Raw genomic sequence first — 26,835 nt, forward strand, 5'->3', positions numbered from 1 at the left:
AGCCTAATTAATCCATCATTAGTGAATGTTTACTGTAGCATCATATTGTCAAATCATGGACTAATTAGGCTTAATAGATTCATCTCGTGATTTAGCCTAGGGGTTGTGAAATTAGTTTTATAATTAGCCTATATTTAATACTTCTAATTAGTGTCCAAACATTCGATGTGACAGAGACTAGTTTAGCCTGGGGATCCAAACACCCCAATAGTTGCCGTGCTGCAATTTTAGCCAGAAGAAGGTACTTGCTTTACAAAATATCATCATTACTGATCTGTTCCCCTTTGCCAAACCAGAGATCAGTATGGCCCATGTGTGAATATCAAAGATATATCAACTTGCAAACTTGTCAATGATTCTCCTGCACTTGCATTAGCTATTCAATTCTATTATTGGTTATCTATATCGATCATCTAGTCTATTTGCTGGGTGCTCACACTTGACATGCATAACTTGTTGAGCACTTTAGCTGTTCCCCTGAACAATGCAGGACTAGGAGGTGGAGCCGGTGGTTCTGGTGCTGGTGCAGAAGAAGAGGGAGCACAAGCTCCAGAAGCAGAAGCTGCTTCTAAACAAGTTACTCCCTCCATCTCATGAAAAGTATAATCCTAACTTTTGAAAAAAAATCCCATAAAAAAGTGCACTCCTAGAAAATAGATCTAACTACATACCTAATTAAGTGATCAGATCTGATTTGCATGCTAAAACTTACTACATGTGGCTAACAAATGAGGGTATTAGAGTCTTTTCGCGCCACCACTAATCAAATTATGCGTAAACTGTAATCATAGTTAAAGTGCTCATATGCTTGTCCTCGAACCAGAGCTGTTGTACTACTCGAATGTACTCTGTGCGTCTATTATGGTTACTATGCACTGCAATGCACTTCTGTTTGTTTTTGTATTCTCTTTGCAGGCTGCATCTTTTATTTTAAATCTTTGCATTGAATCCCAGCTATAACCGACCACAATTTTAGATGTACTCCTACGTTGAAAATTGATTGTGAGAGATCAAAACATATAACGGGACAGGCCTAAACCCCCATTAGGCTAATCGTTTGTGTCGAATTAGGCTCAAGGATTTGATTGGTTGTGGGCTTCGGTGGAATTGGCCTGTTGGGTTCTGGCTCATGGGATGGTGATAAGTTCTTCTGTACGATAACTTTGTTCGTGATTTTGGATGTATTTATTTTTAATGTAGAATGATTTTATCCACATGTGGAGTCATTTGTTCACTTTATTGACTATTTTTTCAGAATGTTAAATTATTTATTTATGGAAAATATTCATTTGTTCTTCTTATTATCCAAGTATTTGTTTGCAGTAATAAGATATGTTCTAACTTTAGAAAAAGTCATTCAAATATAGTCAATTATGGTATTGTTTTAAAGAAATTATTGTAAAAAAATATTATGATGCAATCGGAAATTGATTTAGATGATCGGTTTGAAATTGATAGATTTTATGTCTTGAAACACATTTGCATGCGCGGATGATGTGAGCAAGCCTGCTTTTTATATTACTCCTCTCTCAAGTGCATCGACTGATGCATGTGCGCGAGACGTCTATGCGTGAGGTGTTCTCCTTTTGTGCTGATAGAGTGATCGGCTTTGGGTGACAAATGAAGAATTTGTTGCCTGAAGCGACACCCAGTCGCACCCATCTAACACATTGGCTGCTAGGCTGCATATATATATGGATGAGTTCTGAAAATATTGAAGGACGATTCGTAATAGGAGGTTGGTGAGCTACAATAATTAAGATAATATGGTCTACTCCCTCCATTTCAAATTGTAGGTCGTTTTGACTTTTCTAGATTAGAAAAGTCAAAACAACCTACAATTTAAAACGGAGGGAGTACTAGGTTTTAAAAAGACACGATGATCAGACATCCTCCACTATCAGCTGAAGTTGCATAGTTTGAGCAACATGCCAAAGCTCCAGGTACGGACTAACGACCTGCACATTTAGCGGCCGAACTAACTTTCACATATCAGATCAGGAGCGATCATGCATGGTGAGGTTAGTTGCTCCCATCCACCGGTCTGTCCAAATCAGAGCTAGATGACCTTATGGTGCGAATGCACTTGCAGTTCATGGTCTTTTTTGACCGTGGTGAGACGGCCAGCTTTGTTCATCAATGGAGATTTCCATTTGGCATGCTGGCAGCCACCTTGTCCATTAGAAGTTGCAGGCACTAGTAAAAAATCGAGCATTCATCCAGCGTGTTAGTACTGGGCGAGAACAGACCCGGTAGTACTAATGTAACTATTAGTACCGGACCTAACGGCTAGTCTCTCATGTGGCTATTCATACCGGTTGGAGGCTCTAACCGGTACTAATGGGTCACATTTAGTACAAGTTGGAGCCCCAACCGGTACTAATGGTGATTAGGCACACTAGTACCGGCTAGAGGCTCCACACGGTATTAAATAACACCCATTAGTACTAGTTGGAGCTTCAACCGGTACTAAACTGCAAACTATGAAAAGTCTTTCTTCCTTCCGGGCTCGAGCCATGAACAGAGATGAGCTCCCTGTTCATGGCTACTTGGCCCTAGGGAAGGTGCTACCGAAATTCCCCACAAATTTTGTGGAGATTTGCTCATCTAAAAGACTCCAAAGGTTATCAACTTGACCCTCCAATCTTTTATGTTTCATATATATATGGTGCATTTCTTGCTTTAGAAATTGATAAATTTGTGGTTGTTTCAAATGGAGAGTCTTTGCTAAGGATTTTTTAGGAGCTCTAATTCTTGTGGTAGTTGAAGTATTGATTTTTGTAGCTTTTACTCTTGTGCCTTTAGGAAGGGAATGGGGGATATTTTGTTATTATAATTATTTAGGTAATAATATATATATTTATATGAAAAAATAATGAATTACTTACTTTAGTTGCATTTTGGAAATTGAGAGGAATTGGGTTTTTTTAAAGGGAATGAGGATGAGAAATGTATTTGTTGTAGCATAATAGTGTAGATGATAAATAAATATATTTCTATGAACAAAAAATAATGAATTTATTATATAAGTGGCACAATTTACATGTATTAAATAATATTTTTGTGCATACAATGCAAATGGACTAGCAATGGATGTACAACGCAAACAAACACTCGATGGAGTACATTTATGGCCTACATGGTTTTTTCAAAGTGGCATAGACCAACAAGCCGCCGTGATGTTTCATTTGTTGTGCATGAAAAATTTGCAAAAAGAAGAAGGATTACTCTTCCAAAAAGACTTCACGCTCACATATATAGTTTTGGTTTCATGCCTAACTATTTTGTTTGGACAACCATAGGGAAAGAGGAGTTATTATGGAGGATGATGATGATAACAACATTTCGGACTGGACTCAAGGCAATGCCTTTGCAGATACTGCAATGGGTGAGTACGAAGAAGAGGTTGCAGAAGAAGGCCCTATAGATGATCTAGGTCAGGCATTGCGAGATGCACAGAAAGACTGCGAAAGTGTGAAGAAGGCAAAGAAGTTCGAGCGTATGTTAGAGGATCACAAAACATTGTTGCGCCCAGATTGCAAATAGGTGCACAAAAAGTTTGGTAGCACACTTGAATTGCTGCAATGGAAGGCAACAAATTGAGTGTCCAATAAAGGATTTGAGGAGTTATTGAAAATCATAAAGAACATGATTCTCTAAGGTAATGAATTAGCGTCACAATGTACAAAGTAGAAACATGTTGTTTGCCCTCTGGGATTGGAGGTATGGAAGATCTATGCATGTCCTAATGATTGTATCCTCTATCACTTAGAGGAATATAAGAAATTGGATACTTGTCCTATGTGTGGCGCGCTGCATTATAAGATCAGGTGAGATGACCCTTGTGATGTTGAGGGTAGCATCCCGAGAAGAGAGTTCCCACAAAGGTGATGTGTTTATTTCTTTATAATACCAAGTTTGAAGCATTTGTTCAAAAACAATGTGCATGCTAAGTTGATATGATGGCACAAAGAAGAATGTAAGCAAGATGAGATGCTGAGACACCCTGCTGATGGATCCCAGTAGAGAAAATTTGATAGAGAATTCTCAGACTTTGAAAAGGATGCAAGGAACATAAGGTTTGGTTTAAGGGATTGCTTAGTTGCCAGCCACAATTTGCCACACCACAAGTTTGGCAGCCACACTAGTTGAGGCCCCTGCTTGGTTGTTTATATGTCTTAGCTACCACAGCTTTTTGCAAGTGTATTTGGCACCACACTTGTGGCATTGATTTTTGGCAGCACATCCTTGGCGGAGGCGTACGTGGTCTAGCTCCCAAAGGCTAGCAACTAAGAAGCCTCTAAGCACGAATGGAATGAATCTATTCGATGAGATAAGTAGTGGTCATAACACTTGGCTTGTGACCCTATGTATCTTCAACCTTCCTCCTTGGTTGTGCATGACGTGGAAGTTTATTATGATGTTGGTGTTTATCCAAGAACCAAAACAACTTGGTAATAACATTGATGTGTACCTAAGACTGTTGGTTGAGGAACTTTTACTCCTATGGAAGGAAGGTGTACGTGTGTGGGATAAAGACAAACATGAGAGTTTTGACCCACGAGCATTGCTATTCGTAACCATGAATGACTGGCTTGCACTTAGTAACCTGCTAGGACAAGCAAAACAAGGGATATTGGGCATGCACCCACTGTTTAGATGCTATTGACAGAATGTATTTGGAGCACTACAACAAGGTCTTGTATATGGGACCATCGTCGATTTCTTCCTGCCAACCACCCGTGGAGAAGAAAAGGCATCCATTTTAAAGGGGAGCCAAACCATCATACTAAGCCTTTGTACCGTAATGGGAAACATGTATTTTATATGATAAAGGAAGTGATGGTAGTATTTGGAAAGGGCCCTAGTAACCAACCTGTTCTGAATGATGATAATGGACATGCACCAATGTGGAAGAAGAAGTCTATATTTTGGGGGCTACCATTTTTTTTCTTGAACAACATAGGACAACTGCGTGTCATTTCATTAAGGAAGGACATCGTATAAAATGTACAAAGGTAATAGGAAAGGCCGCAACCTCCCCAACACACTCCAGTTGGGGAGCTACCTTAGTGGGAAGTTCTAGATATTCGCAACTCAATCGACGTGATGCACCTGATGAAGAATCTTTGCATGAACCTGCTAGGCTTCCTAAGTACATATGGGAAGATAAAAGATACATCGAAAGCACGGCAGGACCTAAAATGTATGAAACAATGCGATGGCCTACACCTAGGAAAGAGAGAAATGACAACATTACTTATGTCCTACTAGCTACACTCTCAACAACGAAGAGAGGAAAAGCATGTTTGCTTGTTTGGATAGTATCAAGGTCCCAATCGAGTACTACTCAAATATATAGGGAATAATAAATATGAAAGAGAACAAATTCACAAAATCTAAAGTCCCATGTCTGCCATGTATTGATGAAACAATTGCTGCCCGTTGCACTAAGGGGTATTCTACTAGAGAATGTGAGGTCGACGATCATCAAGCCATGTGCAGTCCTTAGTACAAGTTCGTAGAAGGCAGTCCATCCGAACAATCTAATAAAGGTACATAATGACATGGTCTAGTGTCTTGTCAGTTTTGAGATGGTCTTTCCACCTTCCTTCTTTAATACTATGACCCACCTCCTAGTTCACCTTGTTGAAGAGATTTTTGTTCTCGGTCCTATATTCCTACATAATATGTTCCCTTTCGAGAGGTTCATGGCAGTCCTAAATAAGTACGTTCGTAATCATGCCCGTCCGAATGAAGCATCGCCAAGGGATATAGAATAGAAGAGGCCATTAAGTTTTGTATTTACTACATTGATGAACTTAATCCGATTGAGGTCCTTGTATCACGCTATGAGGGGAGACTTAAGGGAAAGAGCACACTAGAGAAGAAAACTAATATGAACATCGATGACACTTCATTCCGTAAAGCACACTTCACGGTTCTGCAACAATCACCATTAGTGGCTCCATACGTATGTGGAGGAGCACAAGAACTTTGGACGGTCCACGTACCTAGGAAAGTATGAAGCGTGGATTACATGTTATTACATAGATACTTCCGCCTCTTGGTTGCGACAATGATTCCTAGGTAATGACATGATTGATGAACAACTATCATGGTTGGCTACGGGACCATCTGTCTCAATCTTGATATTTCAAGGGCACGAGATAAATGGGTACACATTTTACATAAGAGCCAAGACCAAAAGAGCACCAATCAAAATAGTGGTGTCCATATAGTTGCAATAGATAATAATGGAAAAAAGATAGATACTATGATGTCATAGAGTAGATATGGGAACTCAACTATGTACCTTTAAAGGTCCCTCTCTTTTAGTACCAATGGGTGAAGCTTACTAGAGGAGGCGTAACAATAGACCGTTATGGGATGACAATAGTGGACCTCAACAAGATTAGATATAGAGACGAACCATTCGTCCTAGCCAATAACGTGACTTGACTTTTCTATGTGTAAGACATGTCATAGAACGGTGCTAAGTTACACGATGAGCCAAAGCACCATATATTTCTTGTAGGGGAAAGAAAAATCATGGAATTGTGGACAAGACTAACAAGTCAAAGGATTATGATTAATTTGATGACCTTTCTTTGTTTTGAGTCGAGGTTGACCCAAGCATCCTATTAGCCAAAGATGTTGCTCCCTACTTACTTCACGATCATAACCAAGGGACATTCCTTCATAAGAAGGTTATTAATGTTCTATTAAATGATGATGATGTGCAATGTATTAGAACAATTCTATTGTAGTTTATGATCAAGTGACAAAGTAATGTATTGTGGTGATATGTAATGTATTTTATATTTTATTCGATTTCTAAATGACGAAGTTGTCATTTCTTTGGATTAACGATAGTATTCATATAGTTTGGACCATATTAAACAAGCACCAATTTATTGTATGTTGAAAATGTTAATTTAACTGCATCTAATATTGAGCTCAATTTTTGCATCATTAAAATATTAAACATTTCAATTTTTGAAGCATCATAGGTATTAAAAAATTTAATTTAGACACAATCCTTGTATGCCATAGAATTTTTCAAATCTCCTCTTGTGGTGAGGGGAAGAGCTCTTCCACTGCACCACCAGGTTCTTGTATGCCATATAACAAGAACGTAATTCAAAATTTCCGAAATATTTTGACCGAAATTATTTTTTCCACCCATCATCGAAAAACACGAAATTCTGGAAATTCCGACGAAATTTCGTCAAAAATGTTAACCCTGGTCCTGTTGCTGTACATGTCTACACCGGCCTGTTACTGATTTATTGTTTTTTCTCATGGTTTGTAAATAGAGCACTCAAGAGAATCTTTACCAATCTTGGAATTCAGTTTGTTCTTTAGCTTCTGCTGCTTGTTGCATTGTTCTGACAATTGGTAAAGATCGGATGCGAATTTCGTTATCACAAAAAGCTCAGGACTCCCGTTCCCGGACTACTCCGTCGACGTCATCTTCGCTGGGCACGCCCTCGACGTCTGCAGCAGCGGTCGGCACTTCCTTTCATGCCACGGCGGCCCATGAGCCCGGTTCTTGGTGGCTGCGGCCTGCGGACCTCCCGGGGCAACGCCTGCTCGGCGCCCGCCGCTAAGGCCCTCTGTCCTTCGTAGCTGCTGCACTCCCTTTGTGCTAGAAAGCATGGGCCCGAGAGACAGAAAACAGAGAGTACTTACAGGTGGGGTCATGACTTATGAGGGGCAAAATTGTTTTTTCCAACCATACTTAACAGCGCATGAATGGAATATGGATGAAATGACATTGAGGGGATAAATCTTAAATTCAATGGTACTGAAAAAAGTTTCGTAGAATTCTATGGTACCGAGGGAAGTCAATTTTGATAGCACTGAGTAAATTAGCTCATTAAACAACTACATGTTAGAAGCATGATAAAAATAATAATTAAACTAATAGTTACTATTTTTCTAAATTTTTTCATGGTTAAAACATTTATTTTTTTCTATTTTTTTATTAACATAAGCATTATGATGATTTATATCCTATTACTAAGTAAAAGCTATAAATTTTACTATATTTAATATTTAACTATATCTAATATATTTATAGTGTAGATATAATCAACACTTAAGCTAATCAACCTTTTTGCAATTTTATGAATGTTATTTGATTTATTACGCAATAATTAAAATAATATAAATTTTGAAACTAAGAAAAAAATGTAATATGCTGGGAACGAAACAATTGGGCACTCGTACTAAGGGGGCAGTTTCCCCTCCCGCCATCCCCCTTAATAACAGGAGGGGTGGTTTTACCTGGTACTTGTAACACCTAAAATTTAAAAGAATTCAAATTCACTTAAAATTGCTCAATTAAGGTTTATTTAAATTTCTAGGCATTTAAATTTGCATTTTCTCAAATTAAATTAATTCACCATAGGAGTTTATTGTGCATTCATGGTGGTGCAAAAAATTTGGTTGCTTGTGTTTGAATCAAGTTTAAAATTTTCAAATTCAAATTTTAGTTTAAAATCTTTTCTTCTGCTTCTTCTTATTCTTTCTTTCTTCTCTTCTTTTGGGCTGCATCCTTTTCCCCTCTCCTTCAGCCCAACCGCCAGCTCCCTTTCGGCCCGCTCCTTTTTCTCCTTGCGCAGCCCAGCACCGCCCACCTCCCTCCGGCCCATTTTCTTTCCACTGGCCCAGCTAGCGCCGCACGTCCCTTTTCCCTCAGTCGCCGACAGGTAGGGCCTGCCGGTTAGCCCCTCCTTCCACCTTCCTTTCTTCGCGAGCTCGCCGCCGCCACAAGGTGAGCCATCGCCCTTGGCCTCTGTCAACAACCAAGACGAGATCGCCGCACCCGCCGCTCTCTTTTGCTTGTCTCCGCGCGCCTAGTCGTGGCCGGACGCGCGTTTTCGCTGGACTCCGGCAGAGTGTCGCCGCTGTTCCGCCATTGCCACCGCTCGCCGCTGCTGGCGTCAGCACGGGCTTTGTTGCCCGCCCGATCTCGTTTCGACGGCTAGATTCGTTTCCTTCGGCTTGAAGCCGTGAGCCGAGCCGAGACACTTCTCTGGCTCGACTCAAGCCCAGCCGCGCGATCTCGCCTGTCCTGAGCAGATCCATAAATCAACCCGTAACGGTTCGAATTCAGCTGCGCGTTGCTTCTTTTGCATTTAAGCCCTCGCCTTTTCCATAAATCAACCCGCAATCCAATCTAGTTCAAAAGTAATTGCATTTTGGTCCTATTTTCTTTCGTTTCAACCCCTAAGTTTTTATAAAATTAATTCGCTGTCCTGTTTCGTGTTTTTGCACGTTAAACCTTCGGTTTATATGTGTAATTACGTAAAAGTCCTCGATTTTTCATAGTTTAGCCGTGGAAGTTTTCTTTTTCTCGCAGAAAAGCCCCTGAAACTTGTTTTAATCATATCTTTTGCATCTTAACTCTGTTTTCGCGTTCTTTAATCGTTTTAAAGCGTAGATTTGTTTTCTAAGCTTGTTTCCTATGTTTGTTATGATTGGTGTACTGTTTTTCTTATTATGCCTTTGTTTGCTTGTATGTGCTCGTGTGACACGTGTAAACGGTCCGCAGTTCGAGGGATTTGAAGATCAAGCTTTCGAGGAGTACGAACAGCAAGAGTAAGGCTAAGAAGGCAAGTTGTGTCCTTGATGACTTCTTTCAGTACTATTCACCTTTACTTTCATGTTCAATACAAGATTGCTATGCACATAATAGTTGTAATCTTGATGGGTCCCAATTAAGGTTCGTCTAGATTTTATTCACCTTAGCCTTGACCAACTGGGTTTACTTTTATGTTGGGTAGCTCATGCTTATTGCTTACCTGGGATATGGTGGTTTAACTGAATTCAATGATTAATCTTGCTTTACTTTTGTTATACCTTTCATATCATAAATGTTTAATCGGAACATGGAGAACCACCCAGGAAAACAGTGGTACCACAGGACTAAATGACTCTGGTCTTTGCTAAATAATTAGAAACTCTAGTCTAGGGTAACCTTACCAAAAGGGCAAGAGGGGAGGCATTTATGGGGTATAGCACTCGCTCTCTTGGGATGTGGACTTTGCTAAGACACTGTACCCACTAGGGGACTGTTATGCTCTGCTTTGACCTGACACCTTAGCGGGTTATCACTTAGTAGCGAATCTTTGTAAAGGCCTTGTAGCATCCCTATGCAATCACACCTCGGAAGTGTGGTATGGTGCCTTGCAAACACCGCATGGTTGGGTCCAAAGTTCTTTTGAACTTTTACGCGACTTGTGGGTAAAGATGTGCGACCTCTGCAGAGTGTAAAACTGATCGATCAGCCGTGCTCACGATTAAGAGCAGCCTGGACCCTCACATGATAATACTATCAAAAGATGGACTTAAATCGTTGTTATTTTATTCATGCATATGTTGTTTACTTTATTTATGTTCTTATTTAATTTTGGATGGTATAAACTTATACTTAGTTAATTGCTAATAAAATTTGACCAACCTAATTAAAAGCTGATCCTGATTAAGCCTTAGCCATACCTTGATTTGCCTTACATACACTGTTCCCCACGACTTGTTGAGTACTAACCATAAGTGTATTCACCCTTGCAAAACCGCTGTTTAGACCAAGATAATCTAGTGGAATATATTGACGACTTTGAGGAGTTCTAGGCGTACGGTTCTTCAGTCAACTACTTGTGGTGTAGTCATCGTCTTCGGAGTCCGCTGCGTAATAAGTTAGGCTTGTGTTCGATTGAGACTTTCGGTCATGTAATAATGGTTAATTACTCTCTTTATTTATTATGAAACTGTCTTTGTTATTCACTTATATCATACATGTGTGTAACTTGATCCTGACACACATGTATTCAAAGCACTCGGTTTTGTCCTTAAAACTGGGTGTGATAGTACTAAAGGTTAACAATTAGTACCAGGTGAGACAAATGATGTAAGCCATGAGACCGCTGACGTTAGCAATAGGAAAGAGAGGAAAATTGTAAAATTGTTAGTGGGTTGAAGAATTGTTAGGAAATATAGAAAAATAGCTAGAAAATATAGAAAACTTGTTAAAACGTTGATGATGCCTGTTAATTCATTAATTCCTAATAATTTTTAGAATAATTGTTTTTATTTTCAATCATTTAGAGACTTCAGAATTTTTTATAGAAAAAATAGAAATTGCTAGAAATAATTGATAATTACTAGGATACTTGTAGAAATTCAACTATTCACTTAATCTGACGTCTAATTGGTAAAATTAATCCCCCTCGAATACTTCTGTTGCACTGGTCAACTGGATTACAAGCAAGTTATCACACTAAATTTTCCTAGACAGGTGAAATCCAGTGACATCAGATTGTTCTCACTGGTTGATTAATCAGCATGGCACATGCTACTCACAATTTGTTCTACCTCTATGTTACTTGGCATAACTGACACGCATAGCAGCAACAGCCACTTAATCCAGTCTAATCCATCTTTGGCTAAAGCCAATCTCTTGATTAGGTATAATTATTTTCCAACATTGTATTCTGTGTTTTTGGCTTCTGATGAATGTTGGCTTTTTCCAACATTGCAACTCGATGAAACTAATTGCAACTGAACCGAACTAGTTACAAGTTAGATCGAGCTGGTTGCAACTGGACACAAATCAGTTGCAACTCGGACCGAGCCGGTTGCAACTCGGATCGAGCCAGCTGCAACAGCATGACTAAAACAGTTGCAAATAGGGTGGGTGCATTCCAGGTGCGTTATAGCAGAACACTAAATATATATATGTAATATTTTAACCTATATATAATATTTGAAATGCATATAGATTGTATATATATAATATGCAGTATTTAATATGCTAGAGCAATATATATTGATGTATAACACTAGTATATGCAAAGGGATACAAATACTAATACAAAATAAAACAAATAAACAGAAAAGAAAAAAATGCAATTTAGTACTAGTTGGTGTTACTAATGGGTACTAATAGGTACGTTTAGTACTAGATATTGTACCCAATACTAAAGAATGCCACTTTTAATACCAATGTAGCGGTACCGGTCGGAAAACGGTACTAAAGGAGGTTTCCCGACCAGTATTAATAGTCGATCATCCACTAGTGAGGTAGTAGTGGTAAAGAACCTAATAATTTAACCTAACAATTTCAAGGATCGGACTCAATAAAGGTCAAGATAAAATTCTATGTGTTTTGGAACTAATATTAAGTAGTACCATGTTGGATTGCAAAAAGACATAAGGATCATGATCTATTACCACCGCAAGCTGCATGTATGCTTTCTGCTTTCCGTATAGGACCAACGGTGAGGGGCAAGCGAAGATATACGTGCACTCAGACACATGCACCACAACCGCACCTCACACACGCTCGCATGATATGTGCATGCATGACACGATTAAACTGATTGAAGGCCGACTGTGTTGTGAGCAAGCTAAAACAATGCTTGAAATTTTACCTAGCTAAAACAATGATTGAAGGTCTACACGCTCGCATGATATGTAGCAGCGGGTGCGAGAGACCTGGCGGGCCTTCTTGCGTATACATAATTTTACCTTTATATCTTGTTTTCTTCGCTTCTTTTTCTCTTTTTGTCCGGTTACCCAGCTGTACCCCTCTTTATCAATGAAATAGGCACACTCTCGTGCCCTTTCGTTAAAAAAATGCTTGAAATTTAGCTTCTGCCAAAAGTAAAACACTCCACTCACCATGGCTCTGTTGGATGCACACATATGGCTACCGGTTCCTCCCCAAAACTATGAGGATACCTTTCCACGGGCATTATCTGATAAAATGAAGAAACAAACCAGAGTAGACCAATAAACTAACATATATTTCTGAAATGGAACTAGTATATGACAAACTTAATTGGGGACAATCTGATGAAAATCACGCACCATGAGTTCAGGCGTTACGTCTTGTCGGTCCCAGGAAACTGGTCGGGCCAACTCTGGTTTTAAATTAGGACCTATTGGCGGCTGTAAAATAAAAAATAATACCTTACTAACATAACTACTGTAGTATACGTTTTTTAAATATCTCAACTAAATATATCTTCAAACTAGTTCAGGCAGTGCTCATGGAATTGGTGGTGAAATAGGAATTTGGTGTAGCGACTTTCTATAGGTGGCCTCAATGCTAGTTATTATGTGGGGAGGCATGGAATCCAATGTCCAGCTCTTGAGGTCCATAGAGGCTTTGAGTTTGTAAAATAAAACAAGATTTTTTTAAATATATGTTCAAATCTTAAACAATGTAACAAAATTACTCGACCAAACATCTTCAATGTGCCTACAGCTCTAACTCCAATAATTTCTGGATCTAATAAAGATGACTAGCTTCAAAAGGTCTTGAGGAGGCTAGTCATCCACTTCCATCTGCACTTTAATTTCCTTGCCTATACTATACATATGTATGTGTGTGTATGATTTGTATTTTATAATCTATTATATTACATAAATTTGTAGTTGATGTTTTGAAGATTGAACTGTCCGAATGTTCAAAACAACATTTATTTTTGTTTATGGGGAGGCATTCTGTATATTTTCATTCGGGGAGAAGCAGAATGAACTCACATCAGTATGTGCACAGACAGCAGCTATTTTCACCTCGTGCACCTTAAGACCCCTTTCTCTGGCTTTCGTAATCAATGCTCCTGGGTCGACGATCCGTAGGCCCTGATACCTCTCTTTGGTGCTTTCGAGAGTGAAAAAGTCGTCGTTGCCGAACCGTGGATTTTGCTGGTGAAGCATTACGACAGCGAGTGTGTACTGGCACTTCGCCGGCACCACACCAGATTGCGGCAAGAAATGTGCTGATAGAGTCTCTGATGGCAAGAGCCTGAAGACCACAGGTGCATCTATGTTGTTGGTTAGGTGCAGCGAGCATGAGCTGTGATGTAACTTTTTGGGCTCAGGCAAAGAGAAATCAAGCTGCAGCGGATGCACACTGAGGAGTTCGATGACCTGCAATTATATATGAAGAGGGCCATCAAGTCAGTTGATAACAAAATTCATAAGGTATTTGTGCACTACTTGGATGAAAGTGGACGCAATTATTCAGGCATGTTCTTCCGCATGCTTCTACTATGAAATAATGTTTGACGAGAGCTCGCAGCATGATAACGAGAGAGGTTAGTTATACCTGTCCATAGTTGCTGTTTAATTCACACGAGCTTCTTTCCGCTGGATTAGGGTAAAAAACTTTAAGTATTTCCGATGAACCAGGCCTTTTCGTCCTGTCATGGTCCACACATTTTAGGGCTATGTCGAGCAGCTGTTTTACTTGTTTGATATATATTTCCTTTAGTGACGCATCATTCAGTGACTTCTCAAATATTTTCATCCATCTTCCGCAAGCTCCTGCACATTTGCATAGGTGAGAATAGAGCCTATTCCTAATAATAAATGACGGTTGGTATGCAATGGCTTTTGCTTAGTCTCGCTCTTACTCCGTGTGAATTCCATACTCATGGAGCTGTTACTACTCCCGCCAATGGGCACCTTTTCGCCTGTGATTATCTCACACATTATAACACCCAAACTGTATATATCTGTCTTATGAGATATTTTGCCCTCGAGTAGGTATTCTGGTGGCATGTATCCACTGCAGCAAACTTTAAAGTTATTAAATAGTTCAAGGATAATCTGACAATGAAGATAGCAGAAACATTGGTATTGTTGCATGAGGCTTACTCCCTCCGTCTCCATCCTAAATTGTGATCATTTGGTCTTTTCGCTACACGAGTTAAAGGTGCTGACAGATTTATGTGAAGTGGCCAACGGTTACATGTTCTTTTTGTCCTCTGTTGTCTGGAAATGTTGGTCGGTGATAACTAGTAGGAAAATCATCATTTACGCTCGGTAAATTGATGTGCTACACTAAACACCGTCGGCCATGGGAGCAGAAAACTAATAAAGAAAGAAGCCCCGTCGGCTACTCCGATCAGAACTCTCAGATAAACTGCAGATTCTTGTAGTGTTTCTTTTTCTATGTATCTATGTCTATATTATATTTAGATACACAGTAAGAAATATGTATATAGAAAGGTAAAATTACCTACAATTTAAAATGGAGAGAGTAGCTTACAGTGTTCCCGTAAGGTTATGAGTAAAAATTTGAGATTTTCCTACATCCCTGAGCCTCGACAAACCAAAATCCGTAATTTTTGGAACCATATCGTCATCCAGCAGTATATTTTCAGGTTTAAGATCCATATGGGTAATATTGCATTCCTCATGAAGGAAATCTAAACCTTTGCAAATTCCTTCCATTATTGCATATCTCTTATCCCAGCCAAGATCCAGATCTGTGGAAAAATATAGATAAACAGAAAAGGTTCTAATGGTCACACTTTGTGGCATATTGGGACCAACATGTGTGCGTGGATGGGTGAAAGAATGATATATTGTCTCCAAAATTAGTAGGCGTATTTTATTTTGGTAAGCCAAACCTTCGACAAATAATTATTTTATATTAATATATGTTCTTATACAGCCGAAGTCTGCATAACCCCTGAACTATTTATTGGTTCAATTATGCTATTTAGTTTAATTTACCCAATGCAAAATGCTTAGAACGATTTATCTTTTTTTTATTTCTCTATGCACAAGTTGAATTTCAATTTAAAATTTGCAGGGTGGTAACAGGCATCACAATGTATGTCAAATAAAATATGTTATGAATTTTTCATCATTATTTTTTATATTATTTTGTATCCTAAAAATTATTTTATTATTAAATATCATATCTTATCAAAATAATGGTGAAAAATTTGATGTATTTTTCTAACATTTGTTATGATGTATGTTATCACACTGCAAAATTTTAACTTTAAGACTCCACATGTGCATGGAAAAACACAAAAGATAATTGTGTTAAGGGGTAAATTGGACCAAATGGCGTAGTTTTGGGGGTAAGCTGGACCACAAAATAATTTGGAGGCTTATTCAGACTTTGCTTATACTTGAGGAGAGTAATTTGAACTTTTTCCTTGTCATAACATAAAAACTAAGGCCACTGGATTCATATTGAAAAATACACTGACTCTACTTTAACCTAGGATCAATAGGACACCACCAAAAATAGCTTGGACCCACCCCCTCCAACCAACGAGCAACTCCAATTCAAGGTTACAAAAAGGCAATAGGTGCTCTCTAGACGGTAATCCTTCTCCTAGAGTTTTTTTATAAAGGATTCTCCTAGAGTTTAGGTGAGCCTAGACGTTTCTAAGGTGTCTTCTTCGCGGTGTCACACGTGCGCGCGCGCACTGTAAAGAAAAAGGAAAACGCGGTAGAACAATGGACCTACCGTTAGACAAAGAGACCGGTTAAGGTAGCCCAAATCCAAGTATGGCATCCATCTCCTATCCTGTTCCCATCCCACCAAACATTATCAATCAATTATGTTTCGTCACTGCCCCTGCCCCAGGCGAGGTTGCCTCGGCCCACACCACCACCGCCAAACATCCCCTCCACCAAAGCCACCGGTCGACGTCCCTACCTCTGCCTCCACTGCAGGATGTCTTCACCTCCGTGTTCGCTGGCACCCTCGATGTCTGCAACTTTGACTCCACCAACACCAGCTGATGTTCCATCACACCAGCACCACCCGACATATCTTCCTCCCCTGCCACCCCACGACATCATTGCCCTCTCCATTGGCTGGGGCAGATCTACTTGTGGCAGCCACCGTGGATAGCATTGGGCTCGTTTTTCACCGTGGATGCACGGGCACCGTCTAGGGTGGCACTCCCCCCTCCCCGCCTCACGTGCATGTGGGGAAAGGTAGTATTATCCTTCGCTTACCAACTAAGTGGGCATAGGTGGGTGCAGAATAGCATCTTGGTGGACCCTGCTCAAATTTTTTAGAAGGAACAGGAGGGGCAGAGCCCCTACTGATTTATATATTTAAAATAAGGGAACTAAGATACAAATAAGTTCAACAAAGATAGAAAATTACAGGGAGTTAAGCCAGGACTCCATGGCAGGAACTAGACTAGGTTTAGTGCTTAGGAGAACAAGGGAAAATTTAGAGACAAATTTCCTTTTACAAGCATTCATAGAGGGGTCAATATCATTGAATATCACATCACTTCCTGTTGTCCAAATGCTCCAAGCCATTAGGATGATGATCTCCATGAAGAAGGGAACTCCCGGCTGCTGCTTTATACGAGAGAAGATTTGTAATACCGATATTGTAGTTACCACCGAGATGCCAATTGATGCCCAGCATGCTTTAGTGAAATTACATCGCAAGAAGAGATGGGCACTAGTTTCAGGTCTTTGCAAGATGCACATGTCATAAGTATAAGATTTTAGGGCCATCCTTTTGCACCTCAAGAGGTCCCTTGTGCTCACATGATGTTTGAGTAGTAATCAAAGAAGACTTTATGTTTCATCTGACATTTAGACCTCATATCCAACAGAAAGCTGGGTGTGTGGTTCTATAACCAATCAGTGATTTATAAAATTTTGATGTTGAGAAAATTGCATTCCCCCATATGTAGTTCCATTAGTCAGATCCAGACAGTTACTGTGAGTTGTCAAAAAAGCTTGCAGTTCCAAGAACTGTTGGTGAGCTTGGATTGAAAGAGGTAGATGGAAGTTACATGAAAAGTGGGCACTACTCACTGCATTTCTTTAAGTGACATTGGGGTTCTTAGCAAAGGAGAAAAGTTCAGGGTATTACTGTAAGATGTGACCATTCCACATATCCTGCCATAGTAGAACTAAGGAACCACCATGCAAAGATGCTGAAGCAATTCCTGTATAAGGGACCACGAGCTTGACTATGTCTCTCCACAGAAGGAGCCCTTGTTTTGTTGGCCATGTAAGTGACCATTTGAGTAATAGTTATCCCGTACTAGATGCACCCAAGGAATATCAGCTTTTGAATAGAATTTGTGTAGGAATTTCATCAGTAGATAGTCATTGTGAGCAGACAGGTTGATAACACCCAATCCTCCTTTCTTGGGCAGATACACCATTGGCCATGCTGCTTTTGGTGGTTGCTTAGCATTGAGATCAGATCCCTTCCAGAGGCAATATTTTCTGTATTTGTCTAATTGCTTAATAACCCCCTTGTGCAACTTCAGACTGCAACAGTAGAATACTACTGAAGAGGAGAGAACAGAGTTGACTATTTGAAGTTTGCCACCTTGGGTGAGGAATGCAGATGTGCAAGTCAGTCTTCTCTCAATTCTCTGAACTAAGGGCAAGAAGTACTAAATATTTGGCTTGGTTGTACCCAATGGAAGACCCAAGTACGTAAAAGGCAGGCTACCCTTTTGGCAGTTGAAGGTGTTGGAGAGTGATGGCAGCCTTTCTTCAGAGATGTTTATTGGCACCATCACTAACTTGTTGTAATTCACTTTTAGGCCAGTTGTTGCTGCAAAGGAGATTAGGAGATCTTTTAGGACTAACAATTGTCTGGGACAAGCTTCCATTATTAGAAGGGTATCATCTGCATATTGTACAATTGGGAAGTCTGAACCTACTCTCTCAGGGATGGGGAGATTAATTAAGCCTTGGGACTTTGCTTGATTGACCATGGACTGTAGAAGATCTGCTGCTAGGACAAATAGTAGTGGAGATAGAGGGTCACCTTGCCTGACGCCTCTTTTGCAACAGAAAACCTTACCAGTGACACCATTTAGGAGCACTGAGGAAGTGCCAGACCCTAGGATGTCTTTGATCCCACCCAGCCATCCAGGACCAAAGCCCTTATTTTGGAGGATTTCTAGTATAGCTTGATATTCTATTTTGTCAAACGTCTTTTCAAAATTCAATTTCAGAATGACCACCTCCTTGGTAGATTTACACAGGTGGATGTATTCAAAAGCCCATGCTAGACAATTGTGAATAGTCCTGGATCTGATGAACCCATATTGGTTAGCATGTACTAGGGTGAGAATGATCTGCCAAAGCCTTTCTGCCAAAAGGTTGGTTAGAAGCTTTATGGAAGAGTTAAGGAGGGAAATAGGTATGAAGTATCCAATAAATAAGGGACAATCCTTTTTAGGTACCAAAGTAATATAGGAGGCATTAATACTTTTCAAGCAGAATGTTCCTTCAAAAAGTCCATCACAGAGATCATAGAAGTCTTGGGCAATAATAGGCTAACATTTCTTGAGAAACTCTCCACTGAAGCCATCCGGACCTAGAGACTTGTGATTTGGCAAATCCATTATAACCTTATTAATTTATTCCCTTGTGAATTCCCCTTGTAGCCTCTCAAGATTCTGAGCTGGATGTAAAAGAGAAGCCAGGTCTATGTTTATACTAGAGAATTCTGAGATGCCCAACCTTTCCTTAAATGCCAACCAGATAAGCTGTGCTTTTGCCTCATGCTCAAACAATTCCCTCCCTAAATCATCCCTTAGCATGGTGATGGTATTTTTATTATGCTTGATGGAGGCATTTGCATGGAAAAACTCAGTGCACTCATCTCCAAATTTGACCTACTTGATTGTACCTCTTTGCTTCTAATAAATTCGCTGTTGGCTGAGAAGTGATTTTAGCTGGTCAATAACAGTAGCTCTAAAGTTCCATTCTTCTAGAGTGATATCCCTAGATTCTTCAAGGGTGTCAAGAAGGAGGATGACAACATCCTTACAGTTTTGAATGGTTTTTGCCAGATTTGGGAGCTGGTTCTTCCAAGCTTTCAATACTCTCCTTAGGTTTTTGAATTTAGCACCTACAACCTTTGCCTTGTCAGTTTGCATGGTGGGTAGACTCCAACCATGATGTCGAATATCTCCAAAATGATTATGTTCCAGCCAATAATTTTCAAATTTGAACACATGGGGTCTTGACACATTTGTGCATGTAGATATAAGGCAAGGTGTGTGATTAGATGGGTCCCTGGACAAGGCAGAGGCTCATGTGTTTGGGAGGAGAGTCGTCCAGGAATTTGAGGAGAAAAACAAATCCAAATGTTTCGGAAGGGGATTTTATTGTTTATTTGTCCAAGTGTATCTACAACCTTTAAGGGGAATTTCTACTAGTCTAAGTCTACTAATGGCTTCATTGAAGGCAAACATCTCCTGAATGTTCCCTCCTAGCTTAAATTTACTTTCTGGTGATCGAATTAAATTGAAATCTCCTATGATTAGCCAATAGACCTCCTTAGGCATGTCAATGTTTCTGAATCAATTGAGGAAATTCACTTTTCCTTCTGGCATACACGAAGCATAAATGTTGGTTCGGATCCAGTGTTCTCCAGTGAGACGACAAATAACTCAACAGATTGTGTATAATCATTTTGAAAAGCAAGAGAGCCAATGAACTTGGATCCATTCCATATTATAATACTACCACTAGACAATCCCACTGAGGGAAGGGAACTCAAAACTATCCGGAAAAGGGGGGGCAGAATTTCTTGATATATTGAGCATCAAAGAATTCTCTTTTGATTTCTTGTAAGCATATAATATCACATTTGGATTCAACAATTTTGCTTTTGATGGCATCCTATTTGCCTTCTGAATTAATACCCCGTGTGTTCCAACTTAGAATGCACCATGCTTATTTGTTATTAGGGCAATTCATTTGGAAAACTCAGTAAGAGAAATAAATCCTTTGCATGGATAGCATCCAAAGCCATAACTAAGAGAATGAGACCAGTCTCTAACATAACCGAGAGCGTCCAATATTAAACCAGTAATTAAACAGAAGATGAGCCAACCACACAGGACCATTAAAGAATTTGACATAGAGTTTTTAATCAACAAAATAAGCTGAAAAAGCTGAAATAAACCATCAACCAATAGGCACAAAATCTGCAGCCACCTCCATTGGCTGGGAAGGTAGAGAGGGATAAGATCCCTCTCTGTTCTTGGTCTTCTTCTGTGGTTCCTCCTCATCATCATCATCCTTGTTTTGGTTTACCTTCTTCTTCTTGCCCTTTTCCAGCTTGCCTGAAGAAGTCTTGCATGGTGCCTTGGATGCAGGCCTCTTTTCACCAATGAATTTAAAGGACTTAGGTTTACGTTTTAGAGCTTTATCAGTCAACTTTTCAGGAGGGATCATACATGCTGATTCACCAATTTTCTTAATAATGCTTAAAGGAATAGCTAGTGGGTTTGTAGAGCAGGCAAGACACCCTTTACTTGCACAGCTGCCTTGCTTAAAACCATCATTGCGTCCTCTGATTCTAGGACTTCTTCTGAATGCATTTTCAACTAGAGGGGAAGCAGCTTCGGAATGTGGCTGGGAGTTCTGCTCAGCTTGGCCCCTTGAAGCTGCATTGGTTGCAGTGAATTCCAACTTGTAGGATTGACCAATTCCATTATCAGCAGAAGAGTTTACACAAGTGATCTTGTCATGATCAGGACATGTAGGGGTAGGGCAAAAGGCATTATATCTCCATTCTGGCAACAGTCAAGCAACACCTTCCAAGTCTAGGAGGACAGGAAGGATCTAGCCCAGTCAAAGCTGTTAGGTGACATCAGGATGATTAAGAACAAAGGGGCCTAATCTTTAGGGATCTGCACCACCAACTTTGGATTGCCAACAGGAGAGAAGATCTTGGACCATAGTCTAAAGAGATCAGGGCTAGGTTTGCTGGGCTTGGTCATTCTCCCAAAGATATTTGCCAGCCTAGGATCCACAAGCGGTCTGTCGACCAATCTGGCGAGGCCCACATTTAGATTTAAATTCAAATTGATGGTGGAAGCAGGCTGGGCATTTGCTGCTTGAAAGTTCATGATAGGCTGAAGTGCAGGTGCAATAGGAGCAGCTTTTTCCAATTCCTCATCATTCATCAGTCCATTCATCAGTACCTCAGGGACAAGAAAATTAGGATGCTAGGCTTGAAGACCAATGACAACCTTTGAAAAAAGCTCCTCAAGGAACTGACCACTGTCATCAATTGGGGCATCAAGGTTCACGTTAGGGAGTTCTGGCCCTGTGACATCAGATGATGAGTAAATAGAAGAAGTTCACTGAACTGAGATACTGATTTGTGCATTGTCCTCTATGTTAACTTGGTCAGCAGGATGAGCTTCTTCCATAATCTGATCTTGATCCTGATTATCTTATGCTTGTCCAATAGGAATGTCAAGGTGTCCAACTAGCTGCTGGACAGGCAGTAAGTTAGGATTTTGTTCTGGAGAATCATCATTGCCAACATTGACATTCTAACTATCTTCCAAATTGTGGTCCAAATGCTGGGGTTGGGGCCAGTAGGGTCCTTGATCCTGACCAGGCTGACAAATTCCCAATCCAGGGAACACAAAATTTCCATTAGCCCCCTAGGAGGAATATCCTCATCCTGTGGCATGCCCCCAAGAAGATTTTGCTGGAGAATCTCACACAAGACAGTCAGGGAAACTCTTTCAAAGTCATCTCCCTTAGAAAATGATAATATAGTATGGAACATCTATCAAATCAGTTACACTAGCCTTAATAATGATTCTAGCAAGAACATTGTCTCTTTGCCAGAACAGTAACCTGCTAAAGGATTTTATAGTATCCCCTATTTCTGCATTGGAGCTATAATCCAGAGGGTAACCAATCAACATTAGCCAGCATTCTCTATTAAAGGTAACCCTTGTAGCATTGGGACCCCTATTGTGATTAACGAACTAAATACGCGCTAGACGAACATAGGCCTGACCACGACGAAAAGGGCACCTCTGGACATCCCTTACTTGCAAACCATACTCTTCCACAAGAAGACCCAAAATGACATCCCTAGTCTCAGCGAAAGGTACCTCATCATCAAGAAGTAGGGTGACGGTGATGATGGTGAGGTCTTCATTTCTTGGCACTACCCTCGAGGTCACCATACGGATGTGTACGGCTCCCTTCCTTGCATGATCATCCTTAAGAATCCTGGCAGCATCATGGGGTTAGGGTCGACGTCGAGGAAAGCCATTCTTGGTGGATTGGTGCTAGCGGTGGGATTGCCGACTGCTTCAGAAGGGGGAGGGGATTCTGGCACACAGGGCAATTGTGCTTCCTCCACACTAGAGTTTTCTTGCTGTGGTGGAGGCTCCGAGGAAGTCAAAGGGACGTGTCCCTCCTTAATGCCCAGAACGGAAAAAGCAAAATCTTGGAAACTAGCGACAACCGGTAGCCCATGCGAATTAGGATGCGCTGTTAGCTCAGTGGTAGAGTGCACCCCTGATAATTGCATCGTTGTGGTCCACTAGTCATTGTAGTGGGCTGCTTGAACCACTTTTGGACCTCTTTATCCTTCCAATCAGCCGAGTTAATAGACAAGGAAAATAGGCAAGCAAAAGTTCGACCACAATTTACTGCAGAATCTTGGGATCCGATAAAAAGATGGCGGGTCTTCAAAACATGTCCCTCTTTTTTACCATGCCAGCATTTGATCTGGTTTTGACAAGAGATCCTAGGGTGGTTGGGAGATAAACACCTTTTACAGACATTATTAAGACCTGCAACAACAGTACTGGGTTGCGAGACGTATGGGCCTTTTGACCCACGATTCAAAGCAGACTGCTGACCATTCAGATTTTGAAATTCTTAAGGAGGAACCTTTGCTCGAAAATTTAGCCGCTCAAAAACTGAACGGCGGGGATATGAAATCCTTTTAAATATCGATATTCTTGGACGTTTGTGCCAAGCATTATGATCCAGATTATGAACTTTGCCATTTGAACAAGAACCAGAGAAGCCAGAATGAATCGAATGAGAGACCTACTAAGAACCCAAGGAAGTTCTATTGCCACAAGATAATAGAGTCCGATTAGATCGAACTGCGTCTGCATATGAGATCTTTTTCTTCTTATGATTCACCTCAGTCTAGTCAAAAGAACAACCAGAATCCACTTTGGAGAAATCAAGAGCAGCTTGAAAGCCCGAGTCATTACAAAGGTGAAAAGTCAATTTAAAAAATTTACAGGAAAAGGTTTTCAACTCAAACCCAACACGTTTGCACGAAACTCCAAACCGAAAAACCTGATCATCCAACTGTAACATAGAGAAGTTTTTCGAGGTACCTCCCAAGACAGAGCGAAGACAGGATTCAACTACTTCCGGTGAAAACCTGAATCTGAAACGGTTAAAGGAAACTAACAGAAAGAACACCGAGGAAGAACCAGTACCATCATAGCAAACCGGGACACCACAGATATCCCAAATCTTGAAGCTGAAGGCCTACTCTGGGATTGGAACCAGCAAGGGGAGCAGGAGCTAAGGGCTTGCATGGTGCAGGATGAGGTTGACGCTGGTGAGGGAGGAGGGGGGGCTGGCGTGGAGGAGGAGGAGGGGGCTCTCATAGTGGAAGATCCCTCATGGATGTATTGCACGATGAGCTGAGAATCACAGATGAGCTTGGGACACTGCTCTAATTGAGAGGTGTTAACCATTTCCAATTTGGTCCGATCCCAACCCACTGCACGCTACAAAGGGGAGGTTCCAACAAGGTCCGGTGCTCCTGTACAGTCCCGTGGTCCAGGATACATACCAGTGCAGCTCAGGGGCATTGTTGGATGATGTGCCAGGTGGCTTGGGGGCGTGATAGGTGCAGCTGGCGGACGAATGTTCTCTTTTCTTTTCTTATTGCTTCTTTGTATTTTTTTTGTTTTGCTTATTTTTTGTTTTTAAAATCGGTTTCTAAGCTCACCCGTCTAGAAATGGACTTTACGGAGCGGCTCGCCAACTGTCCCTGCAAATTGCTTATTTTTAGCTACGAAAATTAGAGGCGATTGCGGGAGCCACCTCTATCAATACGGTTTCAACCGCTCCTAAAAACGTTTTTATGGTAGTGATATTACAGTAAATAAATTGGTTGATTGTGTAAAGAATACTAGATAAACAGGAACTATATACTATATTTACTAATCATACCTAGAACATAGTCACGAAGACTTCCGTTGCTTATGTACTCGAAACAGAGCAAACGTTGACGTACTTCTGCAAGAATATGTTCCCCGTTTCGCGGCATCGCTTCAAACTTTGTCTCGGCACAGTAACCAATAAGTTGCACTATATTTGGGTGCCGTATCCTCATTAGAGAATTGAACTCAGCTTTGTATTTGCTGTCATCAACCACATGTTCAGCATAAAGTTTCTTGATAGCAATAAACTTCTCCCTCCCGAGAACTCCCTGGAGAACATGTACGTGAGCCTTCCATTATTACCTGCTGCTTACATTTGAAACTGAAATTCCTGGAAGAAAATTTAAACAACTGGTGGAGAAAAAGAGAAGACTTTACCCTGTAAACCTCTCCAAACCCACCCCTGCCAACTAGTCGATCAGAAGAAAAACCATCTGTGATGGCTTTCAAATAATCCAGTGACAGAGGCACGGGTTCTTCACTAGGATCCTGCAGTACAATCTGTAGCTGCTTCCTGTAGTCATCAAAGGTAGAAGCTCCACTGTGCATTCCTGTTTACATAGAAGCTTTCTTTTGTTTAAAGAAGGAAGTACGCACTTGTTTTTTTTGAATGTCTTGTAACTAACAAATTAACCATTTTAGATGTAAATAGTAATATTTGTGACTACTATTTATGGAATGACTATAGTTGCATTAATTACTTTTAATAGCTACTTTAACACATATTTTAATTAGTTATTTTCAAAGACAGTCTACACATCTTGTTCATAAGTAATCAACACAAATTAAAAGAATATGATTTAAAGAAAATACATGCCAAACTGATAAGAAAATACAAAAGCAAATGATCAATAAATTTTATGTACAATAAAAAGCAGCAGCTAGCGGCAAGCCACTAGCTCTCAGCTCAGTCGCTTTCTCTCTTCTCATTCCCGTCTCCCAGTATCCTCTCCCTCCCTCCTTCGTGTCTCTGTCTCCTACTCTAGCAAGCAGGCAGTGACGAGTGACGACAAGCCTGGCAACGGAGGCCAGGGCGGGGCCCTGTAGGAGCAAAGCAGCAGCTGGGGCGGGCGAACCCTACAGGCGGAAGCGCGCGGCCGCCACCCCAGGCTGCAGCAAGCCACGCCGCGGGCGAGCGGCAAAAGGCGACGGTAGCGTGGATCTGGTGGTTCGGTGTCTTCTCTTCCTTTCTCTACTTGATTGTATGGCCGGAGATGGGGGCATTCTGCTGCTGTGCTCTGTGGGAGGCAGTCGGCGGGGCGTTTGGCCTTGGGATGTTTCCGAACCAGGGCGCGAGATGCGGCAGTTTGTGGAGCGACCCGATGAGAGCTCGGGTAGGAGCTCCAACATCTGAGAGTTTGATCTTTGAAATGGGTCGTAATCTAACCGGGATGCTATATAAATCTCGTCCAGCACGCACCTCCGGCGTAGTCCGGACTTCGACTGGAATGGAACTCTGAGATGTGCTCCAACCCAACAGTGTACTAATAAGTCTGTAAGATGAGAGTCGAACCTGCTGGCTAGGAGCAGAATCGCCGGGGGGCGGGGCGTTGATACAACTGCCGACTGGATCCGGAGAGGACGAGCTCCGCTGCTCGCGCTCGGAGGGGCGTTGACGCGACTGGAGAGGTCGAGCTGATCCGCTCGGGAAGAGGTTACAGTAGACGCGCAGGTATTGTGTCAATGTATAGCGGCTAGAGGTGGGTGAGGCAGGTGCGCTGGCAAGCGATTTTTTATGACATTCAATTACTTTTTCCCTACCTTTACGAGGGTGCATGAGTGCGGGCGGGCCCAGGATGAATTTTCCGAAAACGAAGAGGGAACTTTGCGGGAAGCACTTTCTAGGGAAAAGGAAACGTTGGCACGAGACTCGAGCGCCCAGCTCGAATTTCGAACAATATAGGCTTGTTTAGTTGCCAAAGTTTGGAGGTGCCAAATTACTGTTGCAGCACTGTAGCACACTATAGCGTTTCGTTTGTATTTATGAATTATTATCCAAACATTGACTAATTAGGCTCAAAAGATTCGTCTCGCAAAGTACAAC

The 26,835-nt window shown here is 41.0% G+C and overlaps 1 protein-coding gene across 3 annotated transcripts in view; it reads right to left on the reverse strand.

Annotated features, from left to right (window-relative positions):
• Nucleotides 1-26,475, reverse strand: part of LOC101766914 — a 31,251-nt gene extending 4,776 nt beyond the window's left edge. For 2 of the 3 annotated variants that reach the window (XR_001163948.2, XM_022826218.1), the window contains exons 1-9: nucleotides 26,305-26,475; nucleotides 25,170-25,342; nucleotides 24,802-25,060; nucleotides 15,071-15,290; nucleotides 14,433-14,587; nucleotides 14,126-14,343; nucleotides 13,558-13,947; nucleotides 12,880-12,960; nucleotides 12,691-12,767 (exon numbers count right to left, since the gene is read on the reverse strand). Coding sequence is in view for 2 of the 3 variants with exons in the window: in XM_022826218.1 (XP_022681953.1) it covers nucleotides 12,691-12,767; nucleotides 12,880-12,960; nucleotides 13,558-13,947; nucleotides 14,126-14,343; nucleotides 14,433-14,587; nucleotides 15,071-15,290; nucleotides 24,802-25,060; nucleotides 25,170-25,340 (1,571 nt within the window). In the remaining variant the exon portion in view is untranslated. The remainder of the gene's footprint in view (nucleotides 1-12,690; nucleotides 12,768-12,879; nucleotides 12,961-13,557; nucleotides 13,948-14,125; nucleotides 14,344-14,432; nucleotides 14,588-15,070; nucleotides 15,291-24,801; nucleotides 25,061-25,169; nucleotides 25,343-26,304) is intronic. The other variant, XM_004965078.4, reaches the window with a different exon arrangement.
• Between the last annotated feature and the right edge of the window lie 360 nt (nucleotides 26,476-26,835).

Source organism: Setaria italica, chromosome IV (genome assembly GCF_000263155.2).
Source record: "Setaria italica strain Yugu1 chromosome IV, Setaria_italica_v2.0, whole genome shotgun sequence".
In the NCBI taxonomy this organism is placed as follows: Eukaryota; Viridiplantae; Streptophyta; class Magnoliopsida; order Poales; family Poaceae; genus Setaria; species Setaria italica.